The 20,873-nt window shown below is 38.3% G+C and overlaps 1 protein-coding gene across 1 annotated transcript in view; it reads left to right on the top strand.

Annotated features, from left to right (window-relative positions):
- dib (Cytochrome P450 302a1, mitochondrial) overlaps positions 1-16,582 on the top strand; it is a 63,413-nt gene extending 46,831 nt beyond the window's left edge. The window contains exons 8-9 of the mRNA XM_067143538.2: positions 4,792-4,998; positions 15,436-16,582. Coding sequence (XP_066999639.2) covers positions 4,792-4,998; positions 15,436-15,540 — 312 coding nt within the window. The 3' untranslated portion in view covers positions 15,541-16,582. The remainder of the gene's footprint in view (positions 1-4,791; positions 4,999-15,435) is intronic.
- Positions 16,583-20,873: the final 4,291 nt, after the last annotated feature.

Genomic DNA, 20,873 nt, shown 5'->3' with positions numbered 1-20,873 from the left:
TTTGTTTTCGGTCTCTTGAACATATTTGAACCAAAGAATATACAAATATTTAAACTTATGAAGCTTTAATGACAGCACTCCCAAGAATTAAATACCTGAATTATTACAAGTGAAAATTATTCCCTGGTAATATTGTTTTAGAATTCAATAACATTACACTTATTATGATCATTGGTTTATACGAGGGTGGATCAAATATAAACGGAAATTATTTTTTAAAATTTATTGCATCAACCAAAAAATACACATATGGAGATCACTTTTCTATATAGTTTCCTGCCTTCGATACACTTTTTGTCCATCGCATTGGTAAGTTTTTAATGCTGTCCTGATAGAAAGAAGAGAGACATATGTGGAGCCAGTTGCACACAGACTCTTCTACACTTGCATCATCATTGAACCGCTGTCCTCCTAGGTCATGTTTGAGTGGTCCAAACAAATGGTAGTCACAGGGTGATAAATCTGGACTGTACGGAGGGTGTTCCAGAGGTGTCCAGTGAATTTCCTTCAGTTTTTCCCGTGTTAAAGCGGCAGTATGCGGACTTGCATTGTCATTGAGAAGAATGACGCTTCGGATTGGTTGCCGGCATCGCTTGTTGTGATACGCAGCTTTTGCTCATCCAAAAGGTGACAGTAATAGGCTGCATTAATTTTCCTTGGAGTCCCAGAAAACGGTTGCAAGTATCTGTCCAGCAGATGGGCGTATTTTGACCAGACCTGCTTTGTCTATTCGCTGCCACTCCATGCTTGCTTGCTTTGACTCTGGGGTGAAATGATGAACCCAAGTTTCATCAGAAGTCACAATGCGACGCAAGAAATCCTCTTCTTCCTCCTCCTAGCAACGCAGGAGTCTCTGACAAACTTCCTGGCGTAAAGTTTTTTGTTTCTGGTTGAGGAGACGAGGAACCCACCTGGCAGACAATTTTCTGAAATGGAGTTCATCTCGGATAATGGTTTGAACTCTTCCATAGGTTATTCCTACGGCTGAAACAATCTGCAAAATTTTTATTCGCTGATCTTCACCAATAATGTCATGAATAGCAACAATGTCTGCAGTGATGCTTTTCCGCGGTCTCCTTTCATGAGGTTCATTTTCCCCAGCTCTTCCTGCCATAAATTTTATAGCCCCGTCATACATTCGAGTCTGCGAAAGTGTTTCTTGTCCAAACTGTGTGCGGAGCCATCTCAAAAATTTCGGAAGGATTGGTGCTTTTGCGAGAAGTTTGCTAATGATGCATTGCACAACATACACATTCACCTCTTGCTCACTCATGGTGTACTGAAGCAGCCCAGCTCTCCACTGTCATTCGCGCGCGCAAACCCCTTCTCCAGGCACCCCCACCAAAATCTTGGCAAAGCCCCGCCTCAGAATTATTACTAACAGCAGATGTACACTCAAATTCCCGTTTATATTTGATCTGCCTTTGTAAATATGTGTACATATATAGCCTTTCAGACAGTCATGGCACAACACATGAATGTTCAAAACACAAAAACTTCTGACACTTCTTGCAGAAGTATTTTGTCTTCCAGTTCTGTTTAGATGTACATCATTTGTATCTGCCCCGTTCCTTTGGAGGTTCTGAGCTCTGTTGGACATTCTCTTTGATGCTTTAAATTTCCCTTGACCTATCTCTGATGAGCATAAGAATATTAGAAATAGAAGCTCTTTGAACAGCATGGATTTTCATGAGGTCAGTTGCCAACCTGGCCAAGAATTTACACCAGACAATAGCAGCAGGACAATTGTGAATGAAGACCACCTGAGTGGTTACGCCAGAAATATTAATTAGTCCAAAAAGCACTACCATTGGCCAGGGAGCAGTGTTCCTAGCACAGCTGTAATCAGCACTTTAGCTGATCGACCACAACACCACCATACTTAGACATGTTATATGAAACAATCATTTCTGGTTTTCATGTTACATCCTCCATGCTGTCATTATAGTGTTTTTAACTGACAAGGAAAACATTTTTCTACTTCATAGGAATGTAAGAATCTAGTATACGCTTGATTGCTGCTATAGAAACTGTGGGGGGAATTGACGTTTGCTCTTCCTAACAGTACCTAATAAAGTTAGATTGTACTGGCCATGCAGCAAGTCACAACGGTCAACACTTGTGAACCAGTTATCTGTAGAGATGTTTCTACCAATATGATGTATTGGTTCACACATTCAACAACAGCAAATGGAGAATTGCTGGTTTTGAAAGGTCAGTTAGGCTACATAGTTACGTCAACATGTAAATTTGCTGTATAAGACATCTTGTGTGTGTGTTGAGTCATCAGTCCATAGACTGGTTTGATGCAGCTCTCCATGCCACCCTATACTGTGCTAACCTTTTCATTTCTACATAACTATTGCATCCTACATCTGCTCCAATCTGCTTGTCATATTCATACCTTGGTCTACCCCTTCCGTTCTTACCACCTACACTTCCTTCAAAAACCAACTGAACAAGTCCTGGGTGTCTTAAGATGTGTCCTATCATTCTATCTCTTCTTCTCGTCAAATTTAGCCAAATCGATATCCTCTCACCAATTCGATTCAGTATCTCTTCATTCGTGATAAGATCTATCCATCTCACCTTCAGCATTCTTCTGTAACACCACATTTCAAAAGCTTCTATTCTCTTTCTGAGCTAGTTATCGTCCATGTTTCACTTCCATACAATGCCACGCTCCACACGAAAGTCTTCAAAAACATCTTTCTAATTCCTATATCAATGTTTGAAGTGAGCAAATTTCTTTTCTTAAGAAAGCTCTTCCTTGCTTGTGCTAGTCTGCATTTTATGTCCTCCTTACTTCTGCCATCGTTAGTTATTTTACTACCCAAGTAACAATATTCATCTACTTCCTTTAAGACTTCATTTCCTAATCTAATATTTCCTACATCACCTGCCTTCGTTCGACTGCACTCCATTACTTTTGTTTTGGACTTATTTATTTTCATCTTGTACTCCTTACCCAAGACTTCATCCATACCATTCAGCAACTTCTCGAGATCTTCTGCAGTCTCAGATAAAATAACAATATCATCGGCAAATCTCAAGGTTTTGATTTCCTCTCCTTGGACTGTGATTCTCTTTCCAAATTTCTCTTTGCTTTCCTTTACTGCCTGTTCTATGTAAACATTGAAAAGGAGAGGGGACAAACTGCAGCCTTGCCTCACTCCTTTCTGGATTGCTGCTTCTTTTTCAAAGCCCTCGATTCTTATCACTGCAGACTGATTTTTATACAGATTGTAGATAATTCTCCGTTCTCGGTATCTGATCCCTATCATCTTCAGAATCATAAATAGCTTGGTCCAATCAACATTATCGAATGCCTTTTCTAGATCTACGAATGCCATGTACGTGGGCTTGTCCTTTTTGATTCGATCCTCTAAGATTGTTAAAATCTAACCTATGTTTTATACTACACTCGTGGGAGGCAACATTCAATGGAAGAGTGTCTGAAATAATTTGAATCTCCAATGCCAATATCATCTCGAACTTCCACGTGGTTTTGTTGCGGTTTATATGTTTTTTTAAGTGATTATGTTTTTTGAGCCCTAACTCATGTTTATACAATTTTGACTCACCCTTCATGACCATTTTGTAAACTGACATTGTAATTCACTATTTCATGTCTCTTATTTATTCACACTGATTTAACATCTTGTATAATGTAAATGTCTGCATGCTTACGCCTATGCCTATTTCTCACATTTTGGCTGAAGATGACGATTTATACAACAGTTCCTAAGAAAACACTATACTTTTCAAGCAAACAAATCCGTGATGTACACTCTAGAATTAGTTAAAAAACTAGACAACTTTAAAATGCAACCCCATTATACGATGCATTCATTTGATATCATCAACATGTATGCAAACATAAAACCAGAAAAAGTACTACCAATAATTTCAAAAAACTTACGTACTCACAGCAAACTCAGTCAATTAGAAATAGCAGATTTTATGACCATCCTTAAACTGTTGGTTAATAGCAATTACTTTACATTCGACAAAGTGATATACAAACAAGATGGACTGGCCATGGGGTCACAGCGTCTGGCATTTTGGCTGATATATATCTAGATTTCCTTGAACATACTAGAATAGAAGATGATAAGAAATTTAATAACATTCTCTTGTGGGCCAGATTTGTTGATGATACGTTTATAGTTATGGACCAGCACATTTCAGACGCACCTACCACCCTGGCACACCTTAATAATATTGATCCAGATATTAAGTTTACAATAGAATCCGAGGACAACAGAGCCCTTAACTTCTTAGATTTAACAATCACTCGGCTCCCGCATTCCTTTAAATATAAGATCTATAGAAAACAAACACACACACCGCTACAACCATTCATAAGGACTCCATACACCCACCCAGCCAAAAGCGAGCAACCTATAATAGTATGATACACTGGGCTTTTAGCATTCCCATGTCAAAATCGGACTCAAATAGAGAACTAAAAACAATACGTAGTATTGCAGCCCATAACGGCTATAATCGTAGTTTCATAGAACGAATAATTTATAAGTTCAAGCAAGACCGAAATCAAACCTAGAAAAAGAAATAACTAGACCAAAAGTCTACTCAACATTCACATTTAATCCTAATGTCTATAGAATCACAAAAATTTTGAAGAAAAAGATCAACATCTCTTTTAAAACCAACAACAGAAATCTTGACATATTTCATAACGCTAAACTAGTCAACGCACCAAACCCATATGATAAATCGGGCGTATACAGATTTCACTGTAACAGCTTTCTTTTGTTTTTTAAACAGACTGTTGTAGTGACTCAGAATCAGGTGACATGTCAGCTGGAAGAATATTTTACTGAGGCAAAAGCATTTCTTCCTGAAAGGTGGCTCAAGGACCATGCCCTATATCAGCAAACAAGCCCATATTTGGTATTACCATTTGGACATGGTCCAAGAACTTGCATTGCACGTCGACTGGCTGAACAAAACATGCTTATTTTACTCCTTAAGGTATGTGTTCTTTTTTTAACTTTTTCCTTCAGAAAGAAATTTTTGCTTGTTGTTACAGTTTCATTTTTTATTCTCTTATAATTTTATAATTTTTGCTAATTAGAATGCATTGTTCTAATGGCTTACATAATTATTTAAGAAGAGTATTATCCCAAAACTTTGAACATTTTTTGGAAGTTCTTAGTACTGTAATGAAAGAGAGCCTGCCTTAAGGTGGTGACTCAGACTTCATGTTCATAGACATAGAGCCAAAGGCCCTCCCTTCATATCCACTAAATAATTAATATAAAATCTCCTCTTCCTACTACCACCACCACTACTACTCGGCACAAGTAGTTGGATATTTCAAGGGCAATAAAAGTCCATTTGACACTCTCATGTCGTACGATGTTGGCATGTAAACGATTTCTGGTGACACAAACAAAATTAATTACAAACTTAGCCATAGATCGCCCAGCAGAGATCCATTTTACAAGTAGAGTAAATACTTTTTCACAATCCTTCTGAAACTATCCTGGTCATTGATTTTATTTCCCGCAAGGCCTATTTTTCTCACACTCTTGGAACCATTTTAACTTGGATGCCTTCGGATTCAGAAAATTCCGGATTTTCTTTACGAGGTGCTCGTTATTCATACGGAAGATGTGCCCATAGAACAGCAGTCTTCTCTGTTTAATTGCCTTTGTTATTAGTTCTATCTTGCTGTATACTTTTTTGTTGGACCTTAATCGAACCTGCCCGTCAACCCATCTGTTGATCAAGATCTTTCATAGTAGCCTGCATTCTCTTTTAAGTAACTGGTTGACTTGTCCTTTTCGATTCGTGCACAGCATCTTTGAAGCATACAAAACTTCTGGCTTAACAACCCTGCTATAATACGTCCTGTGACAATAAAGTTTGGTGAATAGTCCTGTACTATCAACATAGATGAACAATGCATGACAGTGACCTTACTGTCCTTCAAAATAGTCCCCTCCCATAACTATGCACTGCTGAGATCGGCGTTACATGTCCTGGAAACTTTGCAAGAAGGCTTCCTTTGGGATGGTGTTCAAAAGCCTCGCCACGTTTCGTTGGATGTCAGGAATATTGTCAAATCTCTTTCCTTTCAAAGCGAGTTTGAGTCATGGGAATAGGAAGAAGTCTGGAGGATTGAGATCTGGCGAGTATGGGGGATGTTCAAGTTGCACCACCCCCTTTTTTGCCATGAACTGTTTGACGATATTGGCTGTGTGTGGATGAGCGTTGTCATGGACAAAAGACCATAAACCTTGTTGTGTGTACTGGGGTCATACCCTGAGTAGACATTTCATGAAACAGGTCAAAATTTCAATGTACTGTGCAGCATTCAACGCCGTTCTCTCAGGTAGAAATTCCTTGTGGATAATGCCTTGACTATCGAAAAAGATGATGAGCATCGTTTTGATGCGTGACTTTTCGGCTCTGACCTTTTTCCGACGAGTGGATCCCGGAGAGCGCCATTCCATGCTATGCCATTTCGTTTTAGGGCCGTACCTGAGACACCAGGTTTCATCCTCAGTGACAATAAAGTTCAAGAAATTTGGTGTCGCATCCGCTGTTTCGACAAAATCCTGTGAAGCTTCTAAACGTGCCTGCTTCTCATCGTCAGTCAAGTGATGTGGCACAAGACGAGAACACGTTTTCCTCTACCCTAACTTCTGGATAACGATTTGTCGCATGGATTCACGGTTAATCTGTATTTTATCTGCTGTCATGCGCACAGTTAATCACCGATCGTTCGTGATTGATGTCCTCACCTTCTCAGTGTTTTTGTCACTGACAGTGGTCGCCGGTGTTCCACTATGGGGGTTGTCAGAAACACCTGAAAATGGGCGAACCACTCGTACACACACTTCAGTGACAGTGCTTAATCTTTATAAACATGTACCAGCATCGCATGCGTTTCTTTCGGTGTCTAGCCAAGCTTAAAACAAAACTGTACATTGATCTTTTGGTCGTTCATGTTCCTGTTCACGGTTCAGAACCAATGCTCTAAACACGCACTGTGTCAAACAGGTCTTACATGGCACACACAAGATGCTCTACTGAACAATGTTGGGAGCAAGTGGTCAAAACCTGCTGCTACGCAGGTGCAGCGTTGTGTGTCGCCAGTGTTGCTGGATCGACCGTTCTGACTTCATTCACCGAACTTTATTGTCACAGGTTGTATCTTAGTTTAGCTCCTATACTCAGCATCTTATTATTATAGATGGTTTTAGTGAGCCCACTCTAATTTCCAGATCCTGATACTGGTCACTTCTTGCTCTAGGCCATTCTTTTGGATTATTTCACCCACGTACTTAAATTTTTTGACTCTTCCAATCTTTCTATGGTTGGTTTTCAAACCACTAGTCATAGAAAATGTAGAGGCTTCTATTTAGAGTTATGATAGTTATGTAAAACAATTCATGGACCTGAAGAATAACAAGGCGACTGGAAATAATTTGATATCGGCTGAGATAATAAAGTGGAGAGGTGACAAGGCAATAGACAACACTATCCAAGTCATTGCTCAGATCTGGAGGATGAAGAAATTATGTTCCATTCATATATGAAGAAACAGTACAAGAAATTCATAATTGTATAAAAAATAATCTAATCTGGGCTAATTTGGGTGAAACTCCAGATGCATTTAAATGATCTGTAAGTATTGTAATTGTTGGTGTACTCAGTCCGAATTAAATTTCAAAGAATTATCTTTTAACAGTGGAAGAAATATCAGCAACAAATCATACAGCAATCAGGAAAGTGTTCGGTAATACAGTGTTGTTATTGTGATCAGGGAATTTGTTAGGAAAATGTAGTTTTGTTCTTGTCTGATGCTGCCCCCTATATGGTTAATTAGTCATCCACAGTCTTTTAGACCTCATGTGTTATATTTTGCTTCTCATGAGCTTTACAGGCTACAACATAACTGCCATGTCATGCATCCTTCCCTGCACTCATTATTGATAACTCAGGCTGGTTACTTTCAATTAGAGAATGTTTCTTGGAGGAACTGTGTGTGTATATTGTAGTGCTGCACCAATACAGTCACAACTTGTGTGTGCAGTTAGTTGCTGTTGCAAGTACAGGGTGTGATTCTGTTGTGTTTATTTAATTTTTTATGTTTGTAAATTTCTTCTCTAACATCTTGACGTAAGTATTATTTCTCACAGACTGTAACACGTTTCCTACTGCCTAACATTCAAATTCTAGATCTGCAGTTGAAAGCCTCCTTTGGCAGCCAAAATTGCAAGTCCAGCAGCTTGCCAACATCCCTCACAGGCAAAAGTCATCAAAACCTCTGGTGCACCTGTAAGTTGCAGGTTTTGTACCTGGCGGCGGAATAGGAAGACAGGTGCTATGTGCATGATCTGTGAAAGTACATTTGAAAGGAATGTATAACAACATACTGTAAAGTGTGCACTTCTGACAATCGTAATGTAATAGATAGGTATGATAGACATGATAGAGGCTTTTTGGGCTTACACTGTGTCAAGAAAATAAGGTGAAATTCATCACATTTCGCAGAGAACTTTGCTCCGTGTCTTCAAAAGAAAATCTTGAGTGTTCACGAGGAAGACTTATCCAATAATGAAGTTTTGAATGTAGCCGTTAGTAATAGGAAGTGATACGTCCATTCGTCACTAGATGGCTCACTGTGCACTAGTACAACATTAGCATTCCAAGTGGCAGCTGATGGCACCATCTAGAGTCGGTCTGGGAAGGGGGCATAACAGGTGTACATACGTTATGAAAGTATGTAACTAACACAAGGCTGGAATGGAACACCTGCTAATGAGGAATGTACTAATTTGGAAAACACCAAATTGAAAATACCAGTAATGAAAGAACAGGGAAGAGAACTACCTACGTAAATCCTTCATGGCTGGCAACCATGTATTAATTGGTAGCCAGTGTCCCTGTTAAAATTGTTAGGTTTTTTTTACGTATTTCCACATTTCCCCGTATAATCCGACCTGTAGTGTTTAGTGTGGATAAGAGGCTGGTTGACACGAATATTTGGTTTTTGTTCCTTGATAGGAGTACCAATGGACTGGCATGTTTGGCCAAAGTATACCTTGCCGCAAGTACAGGGATTTTTGTATACCCCAGGGTGTAGTAGAGGGGACAATTTGTCCTTGGTTTTACCTAAACTGTGAGCAATTTTAGTGACGGTGCCAAGCACAATATTGAAATATGCTTTAGGCCCCTTATGAAGCATCCCCTCCTCCTAAAATGTTTTGAACAACTTAGAGCTAAGATCAAACTCGACATTATCTAAACCAAAACACCAAGTTTTATTAAAATCCACTTATCCATTTTCCCATGATGCTGTGACAGACAAATAAAAATATTAAACTGAAGTTGATTACAATGACATCAGTATTCTTGTCAGAATACAATATTAACAGATTGGAATATCACATTTAAAAGCAAAGCTATCGTATAAATTGCTCGATCAAATGAAATGGTACAGTTTCTCACTTTTCACGAACAATACTACATTGAAGTTCTAACCTTGCCTATTTCCAGAGATGAAATGACCCAGCCACAAACACCGGCGAACATTGTTCTGCCATTTTCTGTTAAGTGTGCACACTACCCATTCCTATCAGAGCTTCATAGCAGGGAACGAATAGCTGGAATACAATGATAAATCAGTGTGTCATGTACCAGTAGTTATCAGAACATGTATGAACCAGAGGAATAGCATGCTAAAAAACAAAGTTATCTAACTCCCAAGCTACTTCCTGTCATTATTCAGGAAGGCTGTTTTACATGGCACACAACAGTAATACCATCTATCAGAGATCTGTGGCAGCAGAAGAGACAAAGCACATTACAACAAACAGTAGTCTATGTAATGTTATTGTTGATCAATTTTGTATACTTTTGATACTGTAGGCCTTCACATCTAGTTTTCTTCTGACTCTTAGGGCATCCAATGTAAAGAGAGTCCTTCATCCTTTCATGACGTTCCTTCATGACCTTTTCTTATTTTGACAGTCATCTCCACAATTTTCCTTGCCGATATGGGCTGATGAACACCTGAAAACGACAAAACTCCCCTATCACCAGTAAACACTACTGAACAATATTTCCACGTTAGCGATGCTCAGCGTTAACATGGACTAAGTAACAAAAGTCTAAATTATGAATACCACTGTTTATATAGCTGGTATATTAAAACATAAATGACGTACACGACATAAAAGACATAAATGATTGAAAATAGCATTTTTGACAACTCCTGTAGTGTAGTATTTATCGATAAAGACGCTAATAACGTTGATATTTGAGAACTAAATTTTAGGCCTTCCCGTAAACTACCATTTTATGCAGCATAAATAAAATTATTTATAGCCTAGACTGTATTGCCTTATTCCTTGACTTTATATACCGATTTTCATTAAACTTTATTTAACCATTTTCTCGAGGCTCAGCATTGATATGGACTAAGCAGCAAAAATCTAAATTCATAAATATTGCTGTTATCATAGCCGATACGGTAAAACTGTACGAGACCTAAGTGATCGTAAATTGTATTATCTATAACTTTTGTTATGTAGTGTTTATCGATAGGACCAGTAATAACATTCAGTACCGGTAAATATTTGAGAATTTAATTTTAAGGCTTCTCCTAAACTACTGTTTCACCCAGTATGAATAAAGTGATTTATAGCTTGGATTGTAGTGCCTCATTTCTGTCTTTGCTTATTGATTTTCATTAAATTCTGTTCATCTGTTCCCTCATGATGCACATACAATACATATACAGACAGACAGACAGACAGACAGATAGACAGACAGACAGACAGACAGACAGACAGACAGACAGACAGACAGACAGACAGACAGACAGACAGACAGACAGACAGACAGACAGACAGACAGACAGACAGACAGACAGACAGACAGACAGACAGACAGACAGACAGACAGACAGACATGACGGAAAATTAAAATTTGCAATTTCTACTTACTGTGGACACTGCCAATACAGAAATACAGTACTTTTCTCTTAATTCTGAGCAATGTACAGGCAAAATACCTTTATATAGATTTTCTCAAATCGTTTAGAGAATGGTTTTATTTGTTCCGTTTTGCAAGTGACCTTCAAGCTGTTGCACATGTTGTGGATATGCGATTAAATAATCTTTTAGAGAGACAGTTGACTTTCTGGTACTCGTGAGCATAAGTGATGGATGAGCTAATGAATATGTACTGGAGTTACAGGAATAATTCCATGAACTTGAGGAAGCTCATTCCTTTCTTTTCCTTTCCCTCTCTTTTCAATCAGAGTGAATGTTTGTGAACCAATTGTTTAGTAAAAATTTTTTCAGCTAGAGTGAGAACTACCCCAGGAGATTTAGAAATATGAGAGTAAAGAGATAAAAACCAGCTCGAAAGGCACTCGAACCCTGAGCTTCTTGCTGAGGGCTCAGTTATTTCCGCACCACGGAGCATCACAGAATTTCACTGCACATTTACCATCAATTTCACATGAATGGCATTCGATTTTGCCAAAAGAGTATTCAGGTTCTTCAGCATCTTCCCTCGTTCTTTTCTTTGGAACTGAGGAAGTGGCCATGCAATTAGGACCACACAGCTGTGAGCTTGCTTTCGGGAGACAGTGCGTTTGAACCCCACAGTTGGTAGCCCTGAAGATGGTTTTCCGTGATTTCCCATTTTCACACCAGGCAAATGCTGGGGCTATACCTTAATTAAGGCCATGATCGCTTCCTTCCTTCCTTCCTTCCTTCCTTCCTTCCCAATCCTAGCCCTTTCCCATCCCATCATCGCCATGAGACCTATCTGTGTCGGTGCGACATAAAGCAGATTATTAAAAAATGTATACCTTTGGACTAGGTCTTTTGTGCTGGATATCATCTTCCCTGCCAGGTAAATTCATACAAGGAAACGCTTTCTTCTTCAAAATATAACTGTAAATTGACACCATAGTTTATAAACTTCATAGTTGAGTATCTGTGTTGACAATATTAAATTAAAATTGAGAGAATTCTACCTTTCAATATATATATATATTTGTCTTATCAAGAAAACACTTATTTAGTCACAAGTACATGTTTTGATCCTTATGTATGGGACATCTTCAGTTTGAGAAGGTAAATTACAAATTAAATGACATTGAACATACTTAAAATTAAATTCGTAACATTTTAAAAAGTTCTAAAAACATTGTGTATCACTGTTATTGTCTTCTTTCTTCTTTGTGCAGTTGAGTACTATATTTTCCTGAGAATGTTTTTCTGTCTTATATATTCTTTTGTTTCTTTAAGTTGATGATGTATGATTAAAGTTAAGTAAAAATCTTCATTAAGCTGTCAAAATGTATTTGATTTTAACAGTAAGGGGATTTGAAACACAGCCGTGGAAACTCCTCTGAATTTTAATTTATAATACAGATGTAGAATCTTTAGTCTGCCAATGTAGCTTGATGTTAATTTATGTTTAGAAGTCTAAAAAGAAAGAGAGAAGAGAGAAAGAATTAGTGTGAGAAAATGTGTTGTTACTTGAATTTGAATTTGAATTTGAATTTATTGATCATGATTTACATGCCACTGAGGCTGAAAAGCCCCTTTATGTAGCGTCTTCTTATAATACAATACAGATTTATGATCACAGTAACTACATTTTTATAATATTAAAGTATTAAACTAAACATGAAACATTAAAAAAAAAATTGGTGGGAATGCGAAAGAATGGTAAATACTCACCTTCCCGCTGGTCCCTTTAGAAGGTGTATCGACTCATGTTGCTTGCAACTGACTGACTGACTTCGTTGAGCAACTGATCAAATACTTAGGGAGCTTCGTTCCTTCTGACAATACCATAAACCAAGAAATAGGCAGTAGAATATAAGCTGCATCAAAATTCTACCACACCATTTGTCATTTACTTTGGGATGACTCATTTCCCCAAGCTTACAAGGTCACGCTCTACAAAACTTATCTTGTACCAATTCTATCATACGAACTGGAAGCAGCAACGTTGACTAGATCTGCACAAAGTTGCCTACAGGCCACTGAAATGAAGTTCCTTCAGTCATGTCTCCAGAAGACAAGGAGAGACAAAATAAGGATTGAAAGTAGTTGGCAACAACTTGGATTGGACAGGAGCCTGTTGGAAACCTTAGAATTAAACAGATTACGATAGTATGGACATATGAGAAGGATGGCTCCAATTAGGACCCCAAGAGAAATGTTGTTGATAAAAGGCCCAGATGGAGGCATCGTGATAGTTGGAAAAAGAAAGTTTTTGAAGACCTTGCCAAACGTGATCTAAATTGGCAGCAAAAGGTAGAACATCAGCTGCGGATGGACAGGACAAACTGGAAGAGGCTCGTAAACACCTGCACCCAGCTTGCTGGAGCAGAAAATAAATTTTATTATTTATCGTATGGCATATATATACAGAAACAAGAAAGCAAGTACATTATATTTTAATGTCCAAAGTCGTTATCCATTGTAGAGCCTCTGTATTGGCCTCTAGAAAATCAAACCAATTTCCAGGGTAGGCTCTTCTGCTACACTCCATTACAATTTGTACGATGGTTTGAAAAGGAGCACCACAATCACACTCGGGGGATTGTATCTTTCCGCATTTATACAGGGACGCAGTACAGACACCATGACCACATCAAATCCTATTAAGGATGCTCCAAGTTCTTCTTGGGAGATCGGACATTGAATTAGGTGGGAAGAAAGGCCAGAGATGTTCACCTGTTTGTTAGATCCAATCTTCCTTCCATTGGGCATAGGGGTTGAAATTGTCTTCTGTGAGCTTCTGAGCAAACTTAACTGATGGATGTCTAGATTTCAATCGGTTCCTCTGAAGGTCAGGAATATTGGAGTGGATGGGCAAGTCAGGGTTCTCATTTATCTTGGAGTATTTTCTCAACAGTGCTTGTGCTCTACGGAATGGAGGAGGCATGATGTTGCTCAAGACAGTAAGCCAGTGGGTAGGAGTTGATCTTATTACGCCTTGAGCGCAAACCTCTTCCACAACTCAGCCATCATCCTTTATAATAATGTATCAATATTAAATAATCTTTTCCAATTTATTTTCAAGATTCTTTGATAATTTAATTTTAGATTCCACAGTTATATTTTGTTTTGTTCCTTTCCTGCATTTAATGTTTCCTGCATAGAAAATGTCCATAGGTTAAACCTTGAAAAGCCCTACACGTGACCCCCCTGGGTGGTGCTAAGGAAGCAACAACATTGGCTGCTGGACCTATCTTCTAAAGATCTCTCAGCAAATATGCAAACTGTATATTGAAACCTGGCAAACCAAAAGATATACCACAAAGCTACAGACCAATCGCTCTCCTCAGTTGTTGCTATAAACTCCTTGAAAGACTACTGTACAACAGAATTAGCATTGTAATTAATCAACATATTCCTATTGACCAAGCTGGTTTTAGGCAGAATCGTAGCTGTTGTGACCAAGTCCTTGCACTTACAACATGCATTGAAGCAGGTTTTCAGCAACAGTTGAAAACCTCTGCTGTTTTTTTTGATCTTTCTGCTACTTATGACACAGTTTGGAGAGAAGGGCTGCTGTATAAACTTCTTCAGGTATTACCATGTGGAAAATCGTTGATCGATGATGATGAAGCCATATTTTCCAATGTCAACTCAGTTAAATGTAACTTAAAAACTTCTCAGTCTCTCAAACACACAATTTAAATATAAATATTACACTAAAACATTACTATAAAAGAAAAATTAAACAAGGATAGTGTGTATTTTTATTCCTTGTTTAATAATGTGTCTTTTTACAGGTCGAGTCACTTTTTCAATATAACAAATTCTACCAATTGAGCTTCTATAGTGCAGGGACAATTAATTTTTTAATATATATAATCCTTTATTCAGGAAACTGACCCTCGACAGGTTTGCCATAAGACACAATATTGTAACATTTTTTTTGGAGTATAAATGGTTCCCTAAAAGAAGCACGGACCCAAGTTAAGCCGCCTCGACAATCATGGCTCGGTAGCTTTCCTTGAGTGCAAACCTCTTCCACAACTCAGCCATCATCCTTTGTAATAATGTATCAATATTAAATAATCTTTTCCAATGTATTTTCAAGATTCTTTGATAATTTAATTTTAGATTCCACAGTTATATTTTGTTTTGTTCCTTTCCTGTATTTAATGTTTCCTGCATAGAAAATTTGGTATACTTTCTTTTATCTACCCCTAATAACAATGTTTTGAATTTAATTCCACTAGGGTATATGTCATTTTAATTCTTTATCTGTCATTGTTGCAGAGAATTTCCATGCTACTGGAGCTTCTAATTTTGTCATGTTGTATCAACTGTTCTGTGTAGGTGATCTACTCTTGTTTATCAGTTATTATCTATTTCTTGGTATTCTAAGTATGATCTGTCTGTTTTTCAGCTTGTTCGCCACTTTGAAATTGGCTGGTGTGGTGGAAACTTAGACTGCAGATATTTCCCCAATAAGCCTGATCAACCAGTGTTACTTTCATTCAAGGAGCGCTGAAGAACTTGTGGATGGACTTGTTCAATGTGTGATTGTGTATTTTACTTTTATGATGTGTTGAAGAATGTGGTCAGGTTAGACTGAACACAGCTACTTTTGGAAATGGTATATTGGGATCACTTACCAAGTCATGGCAGCTATGTTTTGTTGGGCAGATGTGTGTTATTTCTGGCATTTCAAAAATATACTAAGGAATAGACACACTATATGCTACCAGTAATATCCTATAGACAAGTTATTTGTGCTGGGTGTTAGGTCAGAGAAGAGAACAAAACCAGCCCAACTGAACTTGTTGGTGCATTTTTTCTTTATTTATAATGTTGAACACATTTGAATAATGTTACGTTGCTCTGAGAAGTCTGCCCTTTAATGAACACATTAGGAAACTTCCAAATAATCTTTGAGACAGTCAATAACTCACTAGCACTGATGAAGAAGGTGTTAAATGCGATAAGCTGCAACATTCCTCGTAAGGCATGTAAAGTTATGGCTCAGTATTGCCTATGCAGTTAAGCTTTCAATTTGGAGTTAAATCAGAATCTCAAGGAGAAACATCTGGTAAGTATGGTGGGTACTCAACTACTTCCCGCCTCTAGCATTGTAAATGGTGCTTGACAGTAATTGCCATATGGGTTTAGTATTACCATTCAGGATGACTGCTTAGTAAAGTAATTAAGGCAGTTTGTCCTTGACTGCATCATTATTCTACAGATATGCTAGTACCCTGCGTACATATGGCATAAATTCACACTCCCCTTTCCAGGTGGTATATGACAGAATCACTATTCACTTCACAGGAGATGGATTTTTATAAACCTCGTGCTTTTGTTGTGATACTTGATGGCATTATTCAGTGGAGTAGCATTTCGGTTCCAGTTCATAGACCCTGGGGTCTATTTCATAAAATACTAGTATTATAAGCTATTAATATAAGATTTCTGGAAAATAAACATAGTAGTTCACAAATTTAACCTATTGTTCTCCTTTGTTGAGTGGGACACGACATTGCAATATTAGCCATCCGCTTCGATGTCGAGTACCATTCTACACAATATGAAAGTATTAATTTGTCTAGCTTGGTCAATACTGTGTATTACAATTTAAAAGATTGATTAAATACTACTGTACAATAACATTGTATACTTGGTCTATTGAGCCATCATCAGTACATATTTAGAACATAAAATAATTGTCAACTTGTTAGGATAAAAAGTCTCTTTTGAAGGATTCCAGTATTTAACATGATCATCATCATCATCATCATCAGTTAACCGTCTCCAGTTTCCCAGGTGCGATGTATGATCACTCGCCACTTTAGTCGATTCAGGTACCATTCTTCTTCCTGTACTTGGTTCCCATCCACTCCTCTGTTCTAGATCTTGTTTGACATGTTCAATCCATCTCCTTCGAGGTCTGCCTCTAGGTATTTTGCCATCTAAGGTTTTCTCCAACCATTCCAAAGCTACTGAGCAAGAATCCATTCTCATTATATGGCCATACTATTTCAATCTTGATCTGATTATGGTATTAATATTTAAAATTATATGTTTGTTTGATCATGACTAGTGCTCGGATTCGAGCATATTAGCATATTTGTTTCCTGAATAGTACACATTGAAAGAAGCCTTTCGTTGGTATTTTCATCTCTCTGGGACCAACAGAATTTAAATTTATCGAGCATATAAATGCATAAAACCGCTGTTTTCAGAATAGAAGCATATAAATGCATATTCTTGTGATTTTTTCTAAATGGTTTGTTTTTCTTCGAATTCCCCCCCCCCCCCCGAATTCGGGCCCTGACCATCCTTAAGATTCTAAAACAGAAATAATTATTGAAAAGCCTATCTGGTGCGAATAATAGAACCGCAGGTTTTTAAACTTTAGTGAGGTCATTCACACACCCTAATTGGCCTCTGCTGGATTAGAGTGCGACTCGTCAGATAAGCTCTGGAAGTCCTAAGCATCCTTTCACTTTGAAATGTGATGTATTTTAGTGGTGTGCCTATTTTGGGAACCAGTATAGTTTAGGTGGCTTTTCCCATGAAGTGGTGGAAGATCCGACCCGGTCAAGTGAAGTTTCTGCATTCTACTCTCAGTTCTCAGTTCGTAATTGTATCCGTACGTACCTATCGAGTTCTTGTGATTTCTAAGTACGCGATGCCTAAAGTTAAGGAATCTCTGAGTGTTTTACTCCGACGATGTGCAATGGAAGACCCTGACTCGTTTTCTACTGATGGGAAAATTCTTTTCTGCAAAATATGCAAAAAAGAGGTAAGCTCTTATTGACATTTTCACATTTACGTTCTTAAAAATATTACTGGTCAAACAGTTGAAATTTCAAGTAAGCCGTATGTGCAGCATACGGTGCGTACCTACTAGGTAAGTAGAGAGAAGGCTAAGAATTCGGAGTGTAGACCCGTTAGATCCTCAGATTTTACATTTCCGAGACGGAAATTGACGTTTGGATTTGCTGGTTTTTCATGGGATCGTTGAGAGGGTTCTCGTATTTCTACTGCAATATTTGAAAATAATTTCATAGTCCACAATGCATTATTTTTGTTCATTCAATGTATTTTTTCTCACTTATGTGTACCTACCTATTTATTTTAAGATCAAGATTTCGAAGGGTTTTCAATTTTCCCAACATAAAGCCACAAGTAGGCACTCAGCAAAAGTCAAAGAATTTAAAAAAGGAAATCGAAGAAACAAGCGCTGATACAACCTTTGTTCAATCAGCAACAGCACTCAGACGAGTTCTCTTCCAGAGTTTGCAGGGTGTTTTTAAGCACCAACATACCCCTCTACAAGGTCGAACATGCTGAGATTAGAGCTCTGTTCAAGGACTTTGCAGGAAGAGAGTAGCCTCATGAGTCGACCCTACGTAAAAATTACGTTTCTTCAGAGTATGAAAAGGTATGAGTTCATGCATGATTGCTGTATTCCGCATTCTCGTTTAAACAATTTAGAAGTAATTTTAACATGGATCTGGCTCTGTCGTAATGAAGGTAATCTCTCGATAATACCTTCATCCCATGAAGAATATTCATTCACGTACTTTCTTCACCAAGTTCTACACACAATCAAGGACGACATCGGGAGCCACCCAATTTGGTTATCTATCGACGAGACCACGGACAGTTGTGGAAGATTCATGACCAACGTTATTGTTGGAAAACTCAGTCCCAGTGAACCGGAGAAGGGCCACCTAATTCTGTGCAGGGAGCTAGATGTGACAAACCATGGTACCATTGTGCGAACAGTGCAAGCAGCTCTGCGGAAGTATATTTTTGTTAATTTATTTTTTGAGCGTTTTGCCAAATAAGGATAAGTACAGTCTGACTATAATTTCAATGCATTCTACGTATGCTCAGTGAAGACTCTGATAGTTCTGATAGTTAAATATCTCTTACAGTCGTACGACATGTCGGAATCCCATTAACTGAATGGTTCACCCTTCATTTTATGCATTCCTGTTTTGGGTTGCTGTGGCCAACCTTTTCAGATGAGGAGGTAAACAAAGTACTCGTATTGGTGACTGACGCTGCTCCCTACATGATTAAGACTGGGAAGAGCCTCAAGCTTCTCTACCCGAAGATGTTACATGTTACTTGTCTTGCCCATGCAATGCACAGAGTTGCTGAGGACATGTGTGAAAAATCGCCCAGCGTCAACAGAGTCATTTCCTCAGTGAAGAAAATTTTCTTCAAGGCTCCTTCTCACGTCCGTGCCTTCAAGACGATGCATCCAGAGCTCCCTTTCCCTCCGGAGCCCATATTGACGCGATGGGGAACTTGGATCTTGGCTGCCTTGTATTACGCTGAAAATCATAGGGCAATTGAAGAGGTAAGACTATTTGAAATGTTTAAAATCTTCTCATTTTCGAGATTTTCTCTATCTTTCTTTTCATATCTTTTATCTTCACTCCATCATACGACGCCTATTTTTAAATTTTTCTCAGCTATTCTCCTCGACTAATATTTTCATTTATATTTTTCCAGGTGATCAATATGTTTGACAGCAAGTACATCGCGAAAGCTAAGGCTGCTTTTAAAATGAAGGGCTTGATGCCACCCTTGACTTTCATAAAAGCCTACATGAGCGTCATTCCTGAGGCCATCCTAAAGTTGGAATCGCGAGGGATGGAGTTGAAGTGGTCGCTACAATACAAGGAGTCATCCAAGAAGCCGACTCGTGGCCTGGAGAGACTGGGAAAACCGTGAAACAAAAATTGGAGTTCGTGCTGGCTCGAAATCCCGGTTGGAGTGCAGCATTGGACTTGGAGAAGATGCTGCGTGGCGAGTCTGCACTGTCAGAGGATTTTCCGAACTACTCTGCACAAGAAGCAGCATCATTCAAGTATTTACCTCTCGTGTCAGTTGACATTGAAAGATCGTTCTCATCATTGAAACTTTTATTAACTGATTTAAGAAAATCATTCAAAACTGAAAACATAGAAAAAATTCTTGTTGTACAGAGCAATGCAGATCTACTTCATTGACTCGCCTAATTCTGAACATCTTGTAAATGAACTTTTAAACTGTAACTTTTATTAAAAAAACTTGAATGCGAGTATATCGCACTGTATCACACATACAATTAGAAAATAAAGCTTGTATATAAAGATGTTATTGTTTTTTTTGTTTCACTTTCTTTTCTATAGTTTTTAACGGTGTTTCTCGAGCATATTCTGCATATTTAACTACATATAATGGTTTTTTTCAAGCATATCTATGGAGCATATAATGGGTTTTTCGAGCATATCTATCGAGCATATAACATATGGTTTTCGAGAATATCTGGAGATTTCATTGAGCATATCGATCCGAGCCCTAATCATGATATATGAAGTAAAAAAATAAATGAAATGGCATATGGATTTTAGTGCCGGGAGTGTCCGAGGACAAGTTCGGCTCGCCAGATGCAGGTCTTTTGATTTGACGCCCGTAGGCAACCTGCGCGTCGTGATGAGGATGAAATGATGATGAAGACGACACATACACCCAGCCCCATGCCAGCAAAAATAACCAATTATGGTTAAAATTCCCGACCCTACCGGGAATCAAACCCGGGACCCTTGTGACCAAAGGCCAGCATGCTAAACATTTAGCCATGGAGCCGGACACATACGCAGTTAAAATATGATGATAAAATGTGCTGCTTATATTGTTCATTGTACTCCCAAATTTTTCTAAATTGAAACAATATTCTTGTTCTGACAATATCCTGTAGTTACTACTGCCAAATATGGGATGAATTATTATCTGGTAAATGATGTTCTTTATGGTAGAAAATGTCAGGACTCACGGGCCAGTGGAGCAATGTGTACAAAGGTC

The sequence above is a fragment of the Anabrus simplex genome, chromosome 1, assembly GCF_040414725.1.
Source record: "Anabrus simplex isolate iqAnaSimp1 chromosome 1, ASM4041472v1, whole genome shotgun sequence".
Classification (NCBI taxonomy): domain Eukaryota; kingdom Metazoa; phylum Arthropoda; class Insecta; order Orthoptera; family Tettigoniidae; genus Anabrus; species Anabrus simplex.
This window is presented reverse-complemented; position numbering and strand designations above follow the sequence as displayed.